Consider the following 18,849-nt stretch of genomic DNA (forward strand, 5'->3'; position numbering starts at 1 on the left):
TCACATGTTCATTGATCAGAAGTAACATAAAGATGGTATCACTCCTCAAACTGATCTACAGAATCAACAAAATCTGTATCAAAATCCTAGCTGCTTTCATTTCAGAAATTGACAAGCAGATCCTAAAATTCTCATGGAAATGCAAGAGACCAGAATACTTAAAACAAGCTTGAAAAAAGAACAAACTTGGGAGGATTCAATCTTTGATTTCAAAATTTAATACAAAGGTACCATAGTCAAGAATCAATGAACATGTGATGTTTTTCCAATTTTGCACATTGTAGTCACCTAGGTTAAGGAAATGGGAGAGGGGAATTGAGAGGATGGGGTTTCTTTTTGAGGTGGTAAGAATGTTTTAAAATTAGACTGATTGGATTTTAGTGTTGACTGCACAATCCTATGAATATATTAAAAATCACTGTACATTTTAAATGAGAGAATTTTATAGTATGTGAATTATATCAATAAAACTGTGTTTAAAACAGGAGGAACAATTCTGCAAGCCAATTTTGACATTGCTACTTTACATCTTAAATCTGAACCCAACAGAAGTAGACTTACATATTTACAAAAGCAAACAAAAACAAAATTTCTTAACAGAAGTAAACTTTTAAGTAAATACTGGCATTTAAAAGCTGTATTTAAGAAAGGCTTAGAATTCAATCAGAATTTCTCTATAAGGCACTTCTCAAGAGACAAACATAAGAAAAGAAATAAAGGCTTTAAATAACTTCTAGAACATCTATAACTCATTAAAGAGTTAGCTAAATCTTATCCTGTAACAAAAGAAATCAAGAAAGAAAAAAAAAAGAAACCTTAAGATTCACATTCATTGAGTATAGTACTGTATACTCAACATAATTAAGGTAAGAAAGTTCATTGATACATGCTGAACTCATCTTCAAAGGGTATTATTCTGAGTAATCCTATATTAATTTGAAAACTAAAATAATATATACTACATCTGATTAAGCAAAGCTTAACTTATGCCTAAATTAATTCTCTACAGTTGCAAAACTTAACACTATTAGGGAATAATTTCAAAATGTTAAGTTATTTTCTTTCAACCAATATTATCATTAATAAACCTGAGTATAACAAGATTACCGTAGGACAGTTTTACAGAAGAAAATGCTCTTATCAACAAACTCAAGCTCACTTACTGTTGCAGTTATGTCATCCTTCTTCAGCTCTTTTGGCTTGAGAAAGTAAGAACCTATTGTAGATCTCTGATAGTTCCAGGTCGAACAAGATAATTTACCTTGATGGCAAGCAATGATACTATCCCAGTCACTTTCACGAGCTTCCTCTAAAATGTAATAAAAATCATGTATCAAATTATTTTTCATTCCTTCCTTCATTCACCTATTATTTATTAAGCATATAATATTCATGTTTTCATTAAGTACTAGAGACATGACGGTTTACAGGTAATTCTGGATAGCACTGAGCTTCCAATCTAACAAGAGATTCTAATTAGAAAAAACTAAAGAATACAGTGTCTTATAAAAGCAGTCAGGAAGAGTTTACTAAGAGATTTGAGGACAGAAATAACTGGCTCCCTGAAAGAAGCAGTAAAACAAATAGCAATTAATGGGGGGAGTAGGGAACAGGGGCATAAACAGGTCCAAGAGTAACTTGAACAAAATGAAGCACAGCAAGTATTTTCCCAAGAAAGTTGGGAAGCAGGCAAGGCATCTGGGGCCATATAGCACAAAGGATCTTGAAAGCCATGTTAAGCAGAGGAGATTGCATCCTGTAAGTAATAAGGAGCCTCTGAAAGATTTTTAAGCAGGTGAGTGACATGATTCAGATGTTTTAGGAAGATCACTCAGCTCTAAGATAAAAAATAGACAGGAGGGTAGTCAAAATTAAAGTTGAAAAAAACATCATCTGGTTGATATAATAACCTTGAAATGGAAATGGTGCCTTATTTCTATGATAGCTTTCACTCAACAATCCCATCACCTATCTACATTTTTCTTAAAATCACTTCTTTGAATCAAATACCACTCAAATGATGTAGCATACTAAGACCTCAGTGCATTTTGATTTTGATTAAATCCATTCTTACCCTTTTAACATTAGTGACTTTCATCATACCAGACATATACTAGAATAAGAAGGGTTACAAAATGAAATACCAAATACTGTTTATTAATAGGTCTTATAAAGACCAAACCCTGAAATTAAAAGGTAACAATTTCAAATTATAAGTAACTCTTTTTTAGTCTTCAATGAGATTTGCATGCACTTGGAGTTACTTCCAAATGCTTATTAATATTTGCAAAAACATTTTTTAAAATGAAAAAAAAAATTTAAAAATAGATATAGGAAAAATAAAAAACAAAGCAGAACTTCTCAAAACATGTATTAAGTTACTTACCAGCTGCAAACTTTGTGATGGGTGGAAGTCTTACTGACATGGCATTCTGAAGTCCTTTACGTTTGACTCTTTTTTTATTTATTAATCCTGGGGATGAGGGAGAGGGGAATACAGCTATGAACCTCTCTTAATAAAAAATGTACATAACAGAAAAGCTACTCCTCGTCACGTAACTATAAAGTTCAAGATATTCCTATTTAAGTCAGGAGCCAAATAAAGATGTTATTATCACTATTATTTGATCATTTATGAAACTTAATCTATATAATTACATAAAAAAACAAATAACTGAAAAATGAAGGTAAAAATAATCATTTTTTACAGATGATATGATGGTCATACAGTCATTTCAATCAAGAAAAACAATCAAATCATTATTCAAATAATCATTTATTGAACCAAATACAGAAACAAAAAAAACCCCGTGAGTTCCGATGATGCAGTAATATCTAATATTATAATTATTTTGTAATTACAATATATTATGTATTCTTATATAATTATTAAATATTAAATATTGCAGAGTGGATATATAATGAACAAAGATCACATCCATAATACTAACAAAAAAATATTAGCAAATTATATTAAAATACATAAAATGCCACTGAATAATCTCAAATATGTAGGACCAACAGGAGGAAAGCTAAAAAAAACTTCACTAAGGAACATAAAACACAACTTGAATGAGGAATATAGTATCCCTAGATGTGAAGATAATCTTGAAGATACCAAATCTCTCCAACGAATTTCAAGTATCACTTTGGATGGTGATTAAAAAATGATCCAAAAAGGGGAACCTGGGTGGCTCAGTCGAAGCCTTTGGCTGGGGTCATGATCCCATAGTCCTGGGATCAAGCCCCATGTCGGGCTCCCTGCTCAGTGGGGAGCCTGCTTCTCCCTCTCCATCATGCTCTCTCTCTCTCTCAAATAAATAAAAATTAAAAAGATCCTAAAACTCATCTGGAAGTATATATATATATATATATGCATGATTAGCCAGGAGAGTAGCTAAAAAGAAGAGTAGTTATAAATAAAACTGAAAAACATTTTTGCTTAATATACAAAATCTTTCAAATGCTGGAAATGCTGGGCAAGGATAGAGAATAAAGCAAGCCCTTTTTCCAAAAAGATGGGACACTGCTAACTTTGATGCTTTCTCTAAGGTCCCTTCCATGTTTAAAATCCTGCACTCTATACATGGCTCAAGTGAAATCATCAGTGTCTCCTGGTGACAGCAGTATGTTTTTACCACCCAAGATATCTAATTCTTTTCAATAACCTTATAGCAACACCTTATTCACTTCCATAGCAACACTGATCTTAAGAATCTTACTATACTCTACCATACAAGGGTTTTTTAATTTCATCCAAGAGGAAATTTATCAACAAAACTTCCTCTGGTTGTCTCACACTATCTTGAAATGTTTCTTTTGTGACCAGCAGCTTTATTTTCACCTTGCAAGTGACCTACCATGTCCCAAACTCTTGTTAAATTTTTCATGTATTGTGGAAAATGATTGAAGAGTTCCATCTTGACCTGTTGATATAGATAGAAAATACTCAAACTTCATCACAACAGTGGAACATATGAATGACAGATCTTACAAAATTAAATTCTTAAAACCTGAAGTTACAATTTGGGACACTTTCAAAGGAGAGCTGAGGGGCACCTGGGTGGCTCAGTCGGTTAAGCAGCTGCCTTCGGTTCTGGTCATCATTGAGCCCCACATCGGGCTCCTTGCTCAGCGGGGAGCCTGCTTCTCCCTCTGCCTGCTGCTCCCCCTGCTTGTGCTGGCTCTCTCCCCCCACCCTCTATGTCAAATAAATAAATAAAATCTTTTAAAAAAAAATTTAAAAAATAAAAAATAAATAAAAGGAGAGCTGGATTGCAACTATTTCATTACCATATTCACCTGCGCAGAGATTGTCATTTAGTAAGAGCAAAGGATAAAACAAGGTACTAATAATCTTCAGCAGATTATTAGACCAGCCAAGGGCCACAATTTCAGAATCTGACCATCTGTCTCTGAGAATTAGTAAATAAAATAACACTCTAAATGAAAATAATATCATCTACAATGCTTCCTAAAGTATTCAAAAAGAATCCCCTCATTTCCCCAGATTTCCAAATCACTCTAAGGGGTATCTGAATTCGAAAATTCATAAATACCAAACCTAATAAATATTAAACACCCTGCTCTCAATACTTGCTTGAATAAACAAAAAGTACAAAGCAGAAACTCACTTGCACTAATAATTTGCTGTCCATTTTGTCCATAATATCTGATTTTGGTAAGAGGAGCGCTATGTCCCATTCTGAATCTCAAAAGCCGACCTTCACCTGTGGGACCATCAAATATCCATATCTGCCAAGAAATAAAAAGATAAGGTTCTTTTGCAATGTGTTAAGTGATCTGCAAGCAGTCAGACCATCTTCTACATATATCAGGTGGCACCAGGTCGTGCTTGCCAGGCTGCGGACCCTAGAGAGGGGGCCGGGGGAGAGAGAAACTGTAACTTTCTCACTTCACTGCAATCATGTAACTTGCTGTGTTCTTTGCTTCATCTATACGTTTACCTTATCCCATTTTTCCTTTCATCTTCTAGGTTCCAGGCTCATACATTAAAACAGGCTTGTAATAAACCCAAAGACAGAAGCCAGGAAAATGGTAACAACAATAATCATAATACCCTCAGAGCATTGTCAGCACCATTTGTGACAAGAAGTGGCTCTCTATGGAGAAACGTTAGCCCGGCAATTGCTGTAGAATGTGCATTTCTCATTTGATTGATTAATTTTTTGTCTTCTAGATCCCAGAGTCCAATATGGCCACATGGGCTTCCAGCTGCCATTATTGGATGACCATCTGTTATCAAAAATAAAATACATTTAAGAAAAACATGCACCATAAAACAACCAAACTTAACAATTCTTCTCTCTACCCTTTTAACCCATAAACATAAAGGTAGAAAAGACTATCCACCAATAATCTATTCATAATCCTTTGGCTATTTGCAATGCAGTATTTCACTCATTTTATTAACTACATTAAATTGTAAGAAAATATCCATTTGGAAAATTTCTGAGCTTCAAAGTAATGCATTTTAAATGTTCTTAACACTTTTCAATAAGTAAGTTAAAAGTTACCTGTGCGAAATGAAATCGAAGTAATAGGTCCCCAGTCTTGATGAAATTTCATTAATGTTTCATCAAATTTAATGTTGTGAATGATAACCTGACCTGACATAAGACCAACAGCAACAACATCCACAGCTGGTGCCTGAAAATTAAATTATTCAGCTTTTTATTTTCTTAATCAAAATAGCTTTAATAATCCTGATGTTATGCATCATTAGTTATGTGTTATCAAAAAAATGGACTATCTTCCTGAGGATGGAAAAAAAACAGTAAGTATTTCCATTCTAGCATACTTTAATTGCTATTTCACGTGTAAGTATTTAGGAATGATGTTTTCAAGTTACTTCCCAGCTTCAAATGTGGTAGCCACCATCAACCTCCTCACCCCTAAAACATAGCTGACACGGTAAGAAAACAGCCATAAAAGGAAAGGAATCTGATATGTGAAGTCACTACAGATCACTGACTGGAAGGAAACAGAAAAGAGAGACAACTCTCAGAAAATGTAACATATGGGGGTGCCTGGGTGGCTCAGTCGTTAAGCGTCTGGCTTCCGCTCAGGTCATGATCCCAGGGTCCTGGGATCGAGCCCCACATCGGGCTCCTGACTCAGCGGGAAGCCTGCTTCTCCCTCTCCCACTCCCCCTGCTTGTGCTCCCTCTCTCGCTGGGTCTCTCTCTGTCAAAATAAAATAAAATAAAATCTTTAAAAAAAAAAAGAAAACATAACATATGAAGGCTTGCCATATGCATGGCAACATAAAAGGCCAACTACAAAGGAAGTGAAGAATTACTTAAACACGGAAAACAGGAAAAGCCTATAAAACATATTAAAAGGCGAAAAAGTTTTACAATTAGTCTGTTCCAGCTCTAATAATCTATGAATATAATCTTCATTTTATACAATGGTCTTACATATAGGCTCCATAATAAGTTTCTCTATTTTAGAACAGATCAATGTCCTATACCATTACAGAATGGAATCAGGCTAAACATTTTATTAATTTGTCATCAAGTGACTATTATGCATCAGACCCTGGGGAAACTAAAACAAGTATGATTCCTTGTCCTCAAGGGACCTAATCAGATACTAAGCATAGCAAAGTTAATGGTAGTGAGAGAGAATTAAAGACCGAATATAAATTGGGCAGGTATAAGCAATATTTAGAAGGACAAGGGTACACTGGAAGTATACGTGTCCAATATATGCATAAGATTCTCCGCAGACATACATTCATTCATTCATACCTGTTCTGCAGACTCATAAAAACAAAAGCAGGTATTTATGGAAGAGTCTAGTTAATGAAATATTAGGATTTGGGTCCCAATTATTCCAAGTTACAACTCTCAACATTCTGACAAATTTCTCTGTATGACCTGCAATCTTCTTTACTAACAACTAACTTATTTCCATCATCCCCACTCTGTACAAAGCACTGGGCTACATGCTTGCAAAATGATTGGTAAACATAATCCCATATTAACTAGATGTTTAGAGCCTAATTCCAGACAAAAAGATTTCCACAAATGTTTATAGGCAAAGGCATTATTATTTGTTTTCAGTTACATTTCCAAAACACTATTTTTTAGGGTAATATTTATAAAAATAAATTAGTTCTATATATTATTGTCTTCAGGCCTAAAAATATGGGTGACCCCTGAAACTGAAAGGTCACACTAACTTCATTTCTTCTTTGACTTAATAGAAAAATACTAACCTGCTGAAGAGCTGTTACTCCCATTTTCCATCCCTGAAATGTATATAGTAGTTTACTACAAGAAGAAAAATAGTTGAAAGGTTTTATTTTTTAGGAAAACAAAATCAACTACATATTAAAAAGTGAAATAGTAACATAAGACATTTAGGTTATAACTCTGCCCCACACTATTCTAAGTACATATATTAACTTATTTAATACTCAAAACAATCCCATGAGGTAGATATTATCACCATTTTTCAGAACCCAAAACTAAGAAACTTAATTACGTGAAACAATTAAGCTAAGGTTATATGGCTAATAATTCAGAGCCCAGACAGACCAATTCTAGATCCTATGCCCGATGCTGCTGGTAATTATTCTACTATGCCAACTCTTTAAGAAATTAAAAAAAAAAATACATGACTAAAAACCATTTTATATTACAGACTATAACAAAAAACCATCATAGAATGTAGGCAGATCTCTAGAAAAATATTACAGAAGGGAATATAACTATGATACTAATGTTATAGAACTATTGCATGACAATAGTGATGCTGCTCTAAATTTCAGAATCAAGCCACAAATGATAAATAAAAAGTCCTTGAAGAAACAGAGATTCTGAAATTGTTACAACGATATTCAATAAAATATTAAATCACATAGTAAATTCAGTAAGTGGGCACACTTATCATTTACTCAATGATTATCCAAGGGATACTTAATGTACAATAGTGTAAACATCACATAAAGAGCCTCAATAGATAACCTTAGGGGCAGAGAAAATAGCTCTCAGTCATTATGCCTGAGCTGAGCACAGAGTGGAGAGTCAATGATATTTAAATTTATATTCTAAATAAAATGCTTACTTGGATTTTACATTCCACAACTGTAGGCTTCCTTGTTCACTGCCGAGAAGTATTTTATTCAAGTAGGTACTTGGGTGCAAAATTGCAGAAATTTTAAATACTGATTTATCAAAAGTCAATTGCAGGTATTCCTCTACAAAAGTCAAAGTTATAAATAACATGTATTTATTTTTCATATACCCATATATTTAGCCCTTTAAGGAAGTCTACCATATCAAAAATTTATGTCCTAATATAAACCAAAGACTTATATACTAACCTATACACATTCCTTGAAAAATTAAACAAAAGTGATGAGGGGCAACTTGTAAATAAAATTTAGACTGCCAAAATTTTCTAAAAGTTCTAATATCAATACTATTAGAAATTTCACTCATTGCTGAGCTGGTTTACAAGAATAAAAAATAAGGATTAAAAAAAAAGTGTCTCTAGGGATCAGCCTTACTATTTTTATAATTTGACCAAGAGGCAGAGTGAATATTCCAAGTGAAGTGCTTGTACTGAGCTCTCAAATACCTACAGAGATTGATAGACCACTCAAAGATGTAAAAAGTTAAGAGGCAAACCTTGGTGAAACTACGAATGGTGCTTCCCACACATTTCCACAGAACCTCTACTAGAGGAGAGAAAAAGAACTTACAGCCTTGTGGAGTAGAGAATAGCAAATCCAGCCATTTTTTTGAAATCTTTCCTACATTTAAAATTCTTGTGTGTAAATTTTCTTTCTATTTCACGGTTCATGCATGATGAAAACAATTTTTCACTAAATTTTCCCCAAAATTTGAGTATCAAAGAAGGTAAACCTCACTTAATTTTTAGTCTCACATACTATGTGATACACTGCTACACATTCCCAGAGATATGTGTACCCACTTTAAAAAGCTAGAAAAAGGTGAAGATCATAAAAATCTTAAATCCTACTTTAAAATATCCTTGCCTCTATTTGTACCTAGAAATTTTTTTTTTTTTAAAGATTTTATTTATTTATTTGAGAGAGGGAGAATGAGAGAGAGCACATGAGAGGGGGGAGGGTCAGAGGGAGAAGCAGACTCCCCGCCGAGCAGGGAGCCCGATGCGGGACTCGATCCAGGGACTCCAGGATCATGACCTGAGCCGAAGGCAGTCGCTTAACCAACTGAGCCACCCAGGCACCCTGTACCAAGAAATCTTAATTATGAGCAACATAAACAGCTCCCTGAAGACACTGGTTCAATGTGCTACCATAACAATAATAAAAAGCTGGCACCAGCAACAAGAGAAAGCCTGCTGAATTGTAAGAATCAGATTCTCTAACTTTATTAAAGCCTTTTAACACCCATCTGCACGAGGACTACTTGAGGAATTCTGTTCCCTTTACTTGGGCAAAGACAGAACAAAGAAGGTCTAACTTGAACAAGAACATGGATTAACTCCCAGGAGGGCAATTTTTACTAAAAATAAACATACTCATAGAACAATGAGTTAATCAAGAGGTAATATAAGCTAAAAAATGTAAACAGATTTAAAAAACATAAATGCTAGGGCGCCTGGGTGGCTCAGTTGGTTAAGCGACTGCCTTCGGCTCAGGTCATGATCCTGGAGTCCCGGGATCAAGTCCCACATCGGGCTCCCTGCTCAGCGGGGGGTCTGCTTCCCCCTCTGCCCTCTTCCCTCTCGTGCTCTCTGTCTCTCATTCTCTCTCTCTCAAATAAATAAATAAAATCTTAAAATATATATATATATATATATATATATAAAAAACATAAATGCTTGAATTCATGGGAGATCCACAGTCTTTTATTGAGGAAAGCTGGGGATATTCTGGGGATAAATTCCCAACCTTTGGATAACATAGTCATGGAGACAGAGCTCAGTGCTACTGTATAAAAGTACCACAGTTAAAGGACACTGACTCATATTCTTAGAAACAGGATGGATACTTTCCTTCACATTATAGGATCTTAGTTTACTACTATAATCTCCTTTACTGAAAGCTGAAAATACAAACCAAGAACATATACCAAAATTCACTCCACAAAGAAAATAATTAACATGTCACTAAACTTAGAGAACTGCAATGGAAAATATTAGCTAATAGAAACACATTAAATAGGTTATAAATAGATCAGCTAGCTGATTAAAATTGCTTATCCATATCTTACTTAAAACCTTTTGCCTCATGCATGTTAAACGGTCTAAAATTTTTTCTGATTACATGTGAAACCTCTGATATGGAAGTTGTGTTTATATAGATTTTTAATTTTAGCTACATATATCCTACCCCCCAAGATAATGCAATAAATTGGTTCTTACCTTCCAAATATATGTGCCAAATAATAAGAATGCTGTCAGTATCAACAGAAATAATGTGATCCCCAAAGGGTTGCAAAAGATGGATTTCTGCCTTATGACCCTTAAAGGTGTGTACTACCTACAATGTCAAAGTTCAAAAGAATTTCGTATCATTACTCATTCACCATATAATATTCATATTAACCAATAACATGCTGATCATAAAGATGCTCATGTTGAGAAATGAGGTCCAGCTTTTGATTATACAAGGTTAGATTAACAATTATCAAGGACCCAGGCATTTTCACTTGCTCCCTCAGCCAGTCCAATAAGGAAACATGGACTAGAAACACAGAAATGAGACCTCTGGGACTCAGTCCCACAACTGAGCTCAGGGAGGACACATACACACAGCTGGGTCCTTCACCCAATCCAACCAGCACAACTCCATGCATCCAAAAAAAGTGGTTATGTTCTAGAAGGCTGACCTCTACAGACTCCATCACCAGCTAGCTTCCAGATGAGATGGGGGAGATAGAGCACTTCTTCCTCATAGTTTTCTGTTTTGACAGACACCCTTATCCTTACAGTACTACATCCCTCAAGAACTACAGCCCCTTCCCCATGGTTTTAGTTCTCACCAGGCTCCAGAAACACTATTTCTTTTCTTTGGCCTTTTGACCCTAGATTCCTACAGTTAAGTCTCTGATGCCTTGCCACCCTTACTTTCTCTATATATGTATCTTCCAGGGAAAACTATAAACTCAAGTATTTTGCAAAAAAAAAAAAAGGACATTTTTCCTGACTCTAAAAATCCAAACAAGTCCCATTAAAGAACTCCAGAGGTAAACTGCCTTCCTCTGCCACAGAGAGTAATGACAGAGGACTCTGGGAACAAATGTCAGTCGAAGGCAGGCCTTCACAAATACAGTGATTCAATTACTTGGCTATCCAGGCAGCCCCACTGCCACTTTCTTTTTCATTCTGGACCACTAGAGCCAGGTCATCTCCCAAATTAGTTGTTCCACAACAAATTTAGAAACCAAATGATAGATTAAGAAAAGACCCTTCCTTAGCAGTGTAGAAAAGAAAGAATCTAGTTTTCTCTATATAGAAAACATGCACTTGGTTCTTAAAAAAAGGAGTCACGGGCTGAGTTGTTCATAGTGAAAAAGGGATCCACATAAAGGAGTGGTATAAATATGAATCTCCCAGGAAAGCATTTTCAAAGGCATTTTCTAAATCCTGCCCCAACCCAATACACAAAGTAGAGAGCTTAGGAGATGGGGCCCAACTGAGCAAGAAAATTTTGACCATCTGCCCAAATAATTCTGATGTTCATCCATGACAAAGAAAACTGAAGTACCAGTTTTAACTAATTTTGAGAATTTGATGAAATCAATTTTTCCTCCTCCAGAAAACCACATGTTTACAATAAAAAAGGTACATATCCAGAGCGTCCCAGATGAAGAATGGCAACAATAAAGTTCCCTCCACTTTTGTGACAATCAACTACTGACTACGAAAGACAAATTAAAATAGTTCAGTGATACAAACCTCCTTATTACGGGCAAATGCAGAGAAAACATTCCCATAAGCAGCAAAGACTAGCCTCCCATCAGCTGCCATACAGCAGATATCCTGTGGAAGAGAGTTACCTAGGTAAAAGGAAATATAAAATTTTAAGATCTTGGCACAGATAGAAACCTCAACATACATGTAACATTTTCATGGCTCTAATTTAAAAATATGTAGATATGCGTGTATATACATAAATAAAAGCTGAAAATCAGTATAAATTTAACTTCAATGTTATTTTATACATCTAATACTATCAGACTGAAACTATGAAATCACTTTGACCTTCCCTAAGAGAATTGATGTCTAGTATTTACAGCCATAAAAACATAATCTTAAAGAAATGAAATGCTTTTTGAGGTTATCTAGAAAAAATCCTCACTTAATATAAAAAACTGGCAGATAGTCATCCACCCTTCATGCAAATGCCTTCAGAAATATCAAGTTCACTAACAACTCTAGCACAATTTTTAAAGTTAATCAAAACCTAGAACCCTTTTTAACTCTATCCTTTGGAAAAACCTCAGAAAAACTCCACATGATACTCTACATTCTGACCCCTACAATGAAAAATATGGTATCTATTCAGTCTCTGAGGTAAATGTGCCTATCATCTCTAGCCATTTCTCATGTGATATGATTTCTTCACTCCTCTCTATCATGGTCACACTGGCATTTTCTTTTTATTCCATCTTGGGGGCAGGAGATTTAGAAGATAGAGGATTGTTTTAAGTATTTTTCATGCTACATATTCCATTTTAAGATTTCACTTCCCAAATACTATTTTTATAGGTTTATCATTCACTTTGTATTCAACTTACATTATAGTGCCCTTCTCTTGCCTTCTATAATCTTTAAAAATTTTTTTTATCAGACTAATGAAGTCCTCTGTTTCTGTTGCAATGATCATATCTGATGGTAAAATTAGAATCTCTCAGCCCTGGCAAGCCCTTTATTTTGTTAAACAGTTCCCCCCAAAAATAAATATTCCTTCCATTGGAAAAAAATATCAAAATGGAGGAAAGGGAAAACTCTTCCTTATAGTAGAAGGAATGATGGAATCAGAAAATCACTATTTGGTAATCATTCTAATAACTGGTTCAGGCAAGAATCATCACTAAATGATAAAAACAACAGGTAAAACTTTGAAGAGTAATAGAATATTGACATAGTCTCAATGGATCTTACCACAAGATACTTATTAATTATAACAGGTAAAACTTTAAAATGGAGCCTCCTGACAAATGTCGCCTTAATAAAATGATCAAAGTTATCACTGCCAGGAACAAAACTAACCAACGGCATGTGCCTGCTAATATGATTCACTGAGAATTCTGCATTATTTCTTTGTTATTCTTGCCACAGGGCATAACCTGAATTTAATCATGAGGAAACATTAGAAAAAGTCCAATTGAAGGACATTCTATAAAAGAACTAGCCTATACTCTTCAAAAGTGTCAATGCTGTGAAACACAAATTTAAAAAGACTCAAGAGACAGGACAACTAAATGTAACATATGATCCTAACCTGGACTCTTTTTTTAACTATGTAAGTTTATCAGAACTACACACTGGATTTCTTATATACTCTGTAGGTCTTAAATTAATGTTAGAATTTTTAAGATTTTTAAAAGACACTAAACATGCATAGATACAGAATAAAGTTTACACTTACTTACTGCAACCAGACTAAGTTTCTGAACCTGTTTTAAAAAAGAAAAAAAAAATGGTTAGATTGTAATTGCTTTTGTTAATGAAAATTTAACACCTGAAAATTAAAATGTAATCTCATACGTAAGTTTGCTATGCCATCTTTCCTTAAGAAGACACTTACTGATGCTAATTTTTCATTATTAGGAAAGCTTATAGTTTCAACTATTTCATCAGGAGTAGTGATGGAAGGGGTAGACAAACGTTTTCTATAATGAGTCATATAGTAAATATTTTAGGGCTTTGTAGGCTATGTGGTCTTTTGCTGAACTGCTAATAAAACATGACAACAACCACATATAATACATAAACAAATGTGTATGGCTCTATTCCAATAAATACGATTTATGGATACAGAAATTTGATTTTCATGTAATTTTCATATGTCATGACCTATTATCATTCTTTTGATTTTTTTTCCTCAACCATTTAAAATTGTCAAAACCACCCACCTCTAAAGCACAGAGCTCAAAGAGGTATAAGTGGAAATTCAAATCCCAGAGATGCTAGAATCCTAAGATTGAAGGGCCCTTGGAGATCAAATTAAATATCCTATTTCTTTTTTTTTTTTTTAAGATTTTATTTATTTATTTGACAGAGAGAGACACAGCGAGAGAGGGAACACAAGCAGGGGGAGTGGCAGAGGGAGAAGCCTCCCCCCAGAACCCTGGGATCATGACCTGAGCCAAAGGCAGACACTTAACGATTGAGCCACCCAGGCGCCCCTAAATATCCTATTTCTTAAATGGAAGTAGACACAGGTCTCCATCACATGCCAAAATTTAATTATACTGCATCCTACCACTGTGCAAAATTTACTTGGGAGGTTGTTATATTAGAATAAACACACACATAGCTGTAAAATAAATAAATAAAAATGTTACGAGTATACAAAAACAAATGGTGAGCAGGATTGGCTTGCAGGCTGTAGTTAGTTGACCCCAATCCATGGTTACTGATCCAGCCTATGACCTTGACAAAGTTACCCCACTCCCATCCCCCTTGCCTCAAGTTCCTCATCTATAAAATAATTATTAAAATAGATCCTGCTTGGGCGCCTGAGTGGCTCAGCTGGTTAAGCGACTGCCTTCGGCTCAGGTCATGATCCTGGAGTCCCGGGATCGAGTCCCGCATCGGGCTCCCTGCTCGGCAGGGAGTCTGCTTCTCCCTCTGACCCTCCCCCCTCTCATGCTTTCTCGCTCTCATTCTCTCTCTCAAATAAATAAATAAAATCTTCGAAAAAATAAAATAAAATAGGTCCTGCTTAATGGGATCATTATGAGTATTCAATATGTAAAATTTGTGTGTAAAACAGAACAGAACCAGTCACAGTTAATGCTCAATAAATGTTAGCTGCCATCACCACCACCATCTCCACCTTGAGAATGGCCCTCACTTTCCTCTCCCACTAACTCAACCAGCTACCAACAACTACCTCTTCTTGTTAATAACCCGTTTGATTTCCACAATCCCTCAAAGAATACAACTTTACAGCTCGGTTTCCAGAAAAAGTAATTAACAGTGGCTATTATAATCCTCCTCAAGAAAAGGTCCCTGCTTTCACAGAGCATACATTAATTTTGGAGATAAAGGAAAAAAGTAAACAGCAACGAAAGACTATTAACAATGACTGATGAGGAATTAAAGGAGAAAAACCATCAACTAACAGGCAGGAAGACCTGGGGCAAATAACTTAACTTCTGGAATTGTTTTCTAGTTTACATAAGGGTGCTCCGGAAAAACCATACATATCTCGTAGAGAAAGAAATTGCTGCAAGGCTTAGACTAAGAGGCACGGTGCCAGACCCTCAATGTTGGTAGAAATAGATGCTCTGGGGAAGTTTTAAGGAAATTAGTTTACTACCAAATGTGGACAGTCCCCCAAATCATAATTAATCTCACCCCCTCCAGTTCTTCCCAATGTATTTTAGTCTAAATTTCTAATCCAGCGTGGGTCAGAAACTGCACAATAAAATGTCTTACAAGTCTTTCTCGTTAAGAATTCAGGGGGCTAGGACTTGTCTTAATCACATTTACATCTTCAAGGGAACGTCAATAGATATTTAGTGAATACGTTGCCACGGAACTTAAACGTACTCTGGTCCTTTCCCCTAGCGAGACTGCCTCCGAAAGTCGCCCCAAGCGTACTGCAAGGGCTAAATTAAGCAGCACGTGGATGTGAAGCGGCGGTGAAATAGGACAGGTTGGGGTTAAGGAAGAGACCCGCAGAAAGGGAAGCCCTGGATCGGCGGGGGAGGAGAGCTGGATTGCCCCCTGGAAAGTGCGGGGGCTCGGGAGAGTGATTCCTGGGAAGCGGGCGAAGGAAAATGTCACTCACGTCATAGGTGTGGAAGCTCTTGCCCACGCAGGTCGTCACGTAGAATCGGCGCTTCAGCGCACTGAACCGCACCACGTGTGGAATGTCGGTGCTAAAAAGCCCCAAGGCCCGGAACCCAGCGAAGAGCGCACTGCCCGTGCGATCCCCCGCGCCCCGCTCCATCGCTACTGCGGTCTGGGTTCCTCTGCGCTCCAGTCCCGATGGAAACGGCGGACCTTGCCCTTCACGGCCTCTCGTGGCACAGTACTCTGCCGGCTCTACACACTTATAAGCGCTTCCGGTGCCCGCTGCCAATGGCTTTAGGGAAGATTGCTCTAGTGCAATTGAAAAAGAATTCCCTCCGGAGCTCGCAGGGGAGGCGCGACTTCGGTTCCGCGGGCCACAGTCTCCAGTGCTCCAGCTATACTCTCCAGTTCTGGTGGAGCTGGAAGAAACTGGATACTTTTCAGCGGGACCTTGTAGGAGGGGAGCGACAGGGGAAGCGCTATGTCCAGAACGGTGAAGGGAGACCAGATGTAACCAGATCTTAACACAGATGGAGTCAAGTTAAACGTGTAATTATAAAAATGTATAAAACATGAGACTATGGAGAAAATTTGAACCCTGGATATTTGATGATATTAAATTTAATAATTTATTAAATTATTATAATTTATATAAATATAATACAAATTTATATTTATATATATAAATAATAAATTTAATAATTAAATTAAAACCCTGGGTATTTGATGAGATTACCTAACTTGTGAAGGGTCACTTAATTAATGGTAGTATAGCAATTTGAATTTAGGCCTGACAATCAGGTTTATGTTCTTTAACCTACAACTGGACAGTGAGGCAAAAGTTTTAAAAAATTAGAACCATCATGGGAAATCCAGTATAGTAGCAGTAGATGCGCATGCTAGCTATTGTGCTGTGATTTTTTAAAGGGCGGATGTTATGGGCTGATTGTGAGTTTTCCAGTTTAACAGTTGGCCAAATTTAATTCTTTCCACCAGTTGCCTCCCTGAGTTGCTTGCTATTCAGCCGCCAGCCAAGTGTGTGAATGTGTGATGGGAGAAAAAACTAGCTCTTACTCTTTTTGCCCCCAAGGATACTAGTCACAAGTTAGAATAAAAGAAAATGTGGATATAGTAGATAATTGACAAATGATCATTTTCAATTTAATTCAACATACTAGGGCTTCACAATATTCAGGTAAATTAAATATACAGCTGTGCCATGTTGTCATTTCTAACTTCTTTTAAAAAAGATTTTATTTATTTATTTGAGAGAGTGAGAGAGAGAGAGCACGAGCAGGGCAAAGGGCAGAGGGAGAAGCAGACTACCACCCCCACCCCCCACCCCCCACTTTCACCTGCCCCCACTGAGCAGGGAGTCCGGGATATTGACCTGAGCCCCAAGGCAGACGCTTAACCAACTGAGCTACCCAGGTGCCCCTGTCATTTCTAACTTTTTAAAAAGGGTTAAATATGACTGTTTCTGAGTAGTTGGTGACTTCATGTATTGTGATCACCAGCCTCCAAGATGGCCCTCAGTGATTCTTACCTCCTGGTATTCAACACCCTTGTGTAGTTCCCTCTCACATTAAATAGGGTTGATTTGTATAACCAGGCTAGGTCATAAAAGACTTTGAAGATTTTGACTTGCTCCCTTTTGGGTCATTTGCTCTGCAGGAAGTCAACAGCCATGTTGAGAGGATACTCAAGGAGTCCTATAGAGCCTTTCATATGGCAAGGAATTGAGAGCCTCCTGCCACCCACCAGAATTACCTTGCTAGGTATGTGAGTAAAAGCACCTTGAATCCAGACCCTTCAGCCCTAGTCAAGCCTGCAGCCTTCAGATGACAGCAGCCTTGCTGACATCTTGACAGCAACCTCATGATACAGGAGAGGTATATCCAAATTTCAAAACTAAGAAACTGATTTTCCTAAGAAAACTCTCTTGTTTTACTCCTGTATATCCTCCTCACTCTCCTAATATCCTTTATATCTGTCTTGGTTAGAAATGTTTGGGTCAGAAGCACAGAGAAACAAACTTTAAAACAAAATGATTCTGCCTAGTCAAGGAGGAGGGGGAGGGGCTGAGAATGTTTATAGAACAAAAGGAGCACTGGGTGTCATATGCAACTAATGAATCGTTGAACACTACATCAAAAACTAATGTACTGTATGTTGGCTAACTTAACATTAAGAAAAAAAAAAAAAGACCTAAAGGAAAAATTAGAGAACCATGCTTCAGAAAGGACAAGAACTGGACCTACTCCTACTAACCTTTTCTTTTACTCTCCTTACCCCTGCCACTTTGAGTCTGCTCCTTTTGGATCAGGGAAAGGAAAATACAAGGTAAACATCATATTTAGAAGGTACTTCTGGTAGTACTCGCTTGAGTATCAGATGTCCTCGGTCTCATGCATCCTGACCAACTCTTGATCTCTCTCAAGATCCTAGTCATTGCAGTCTATTATGACCAGTTTCCCTCCCTAGAGTCCTCCCAATGAGAACTTTTTATTTTTTTATGCACTCTGACTCATCTTCAAAGACACATATGAGGATCTTCCAAGTAGTATCTTGCATTTCATTTAGGTGGGCTTGGGGTGAGCCTACAAAATTCTGCAACTCAATAGAGTCACTTGCTTGTACATACTTCTAATCTCTCTAATTTTTTGGAGGGGGCACAACATTTAGCTTAAGAATTACAGGTATTGAGCAATTCAGGTCTCCCCTTCTTAGTAAGGATTGGTGGGGAAACCACAGCTCTCTCTACATCTACAAATTCTCTTTAAAGAATCTTCTAATTACAACTGTCTTTCTCGGATTGTGATCTGGTTATAGTCACTGGATCAGTCTGGCC

At 36.5% G+C, this 18,849-nt stretch overlaps 1 protein-coding gene across 1 annotated transcript in view; it reads right to left on the bottom strand.

Annotated features, from left to right (window-relative positions):
• WDR36 (WD repeat domain 36) overlaps window positions 1-16,220 on the bottom strand; it is a 39,365-nt gene extending 23,145 nt beyond the window's left edge. Inside the window, exons 1-12 of the mRNA XM_006743241.3 lie at window positions 15,994-16,220; window positions 13,621-13,648; window positions 11,925-12,025; window positions 10,389-10,506; window positions 8,097-8,229; window positions 7,246-7,300; window positions 5,538-5,670; window positions 5,081-5,256; window positions 4,635-4,755; window positions 3,861-3,926; window positions 2,387-2,473; window positions 1,164-1,309 (exon numbers count right to left, since the gene is read on the bottom strand). Of these exons, the coding sequence (XP_006743304.1) occupies window positions 1,164-1,309; window positions 2,387-2,473; window positions 3,861-3,926; window positions 4,635-4,755; window positions 5,081-5,256; window positions 5,538-5,670; window positions 7,246-7,300; window positions 8,097-8,229; window positions 10,389-10,506; window positions 11,925-12,025; window positions 13,621-13,648; window positions 15,994-16,155 (1,326 nt within the window). The 5' untranslated portion in view covers window positions 16,156-16,220. The remainder of the gene's footprint in view (window positions 1-1,163; window positions 1,310-2,386; window positions 2,474-3,860; window positions 3,927-4,634; window positions 4,756-5,080; window positions 5,257-5,537; window positions 5,671-7,245; window positions 7,301-8,096; window positions 8,230-10,388; window positions 10,507-11,924; window positions 12,026-13,620; window positions 13,649-15,993) is intronic.
• Between the last annotated feature and the right edge of the window lie 2,629 nt (window positions 16,221-18,849).

Source organism: Leptonychotes weddellii, chromosome 7, assembly GCF_054177405.1.
Source record: "Leptonychotes weddellii isolate Sample4059 chromosome 7, ASM5417740v2, whole genome shotgun sequence".
Classification (NCBI taxonomy): domain Eukaryota; kingdom Metazoa; phylum Chordata; class Mammalia; order Carnivora; family Phocidae; genus Leptonychotes; species Leptonychotes weddellii.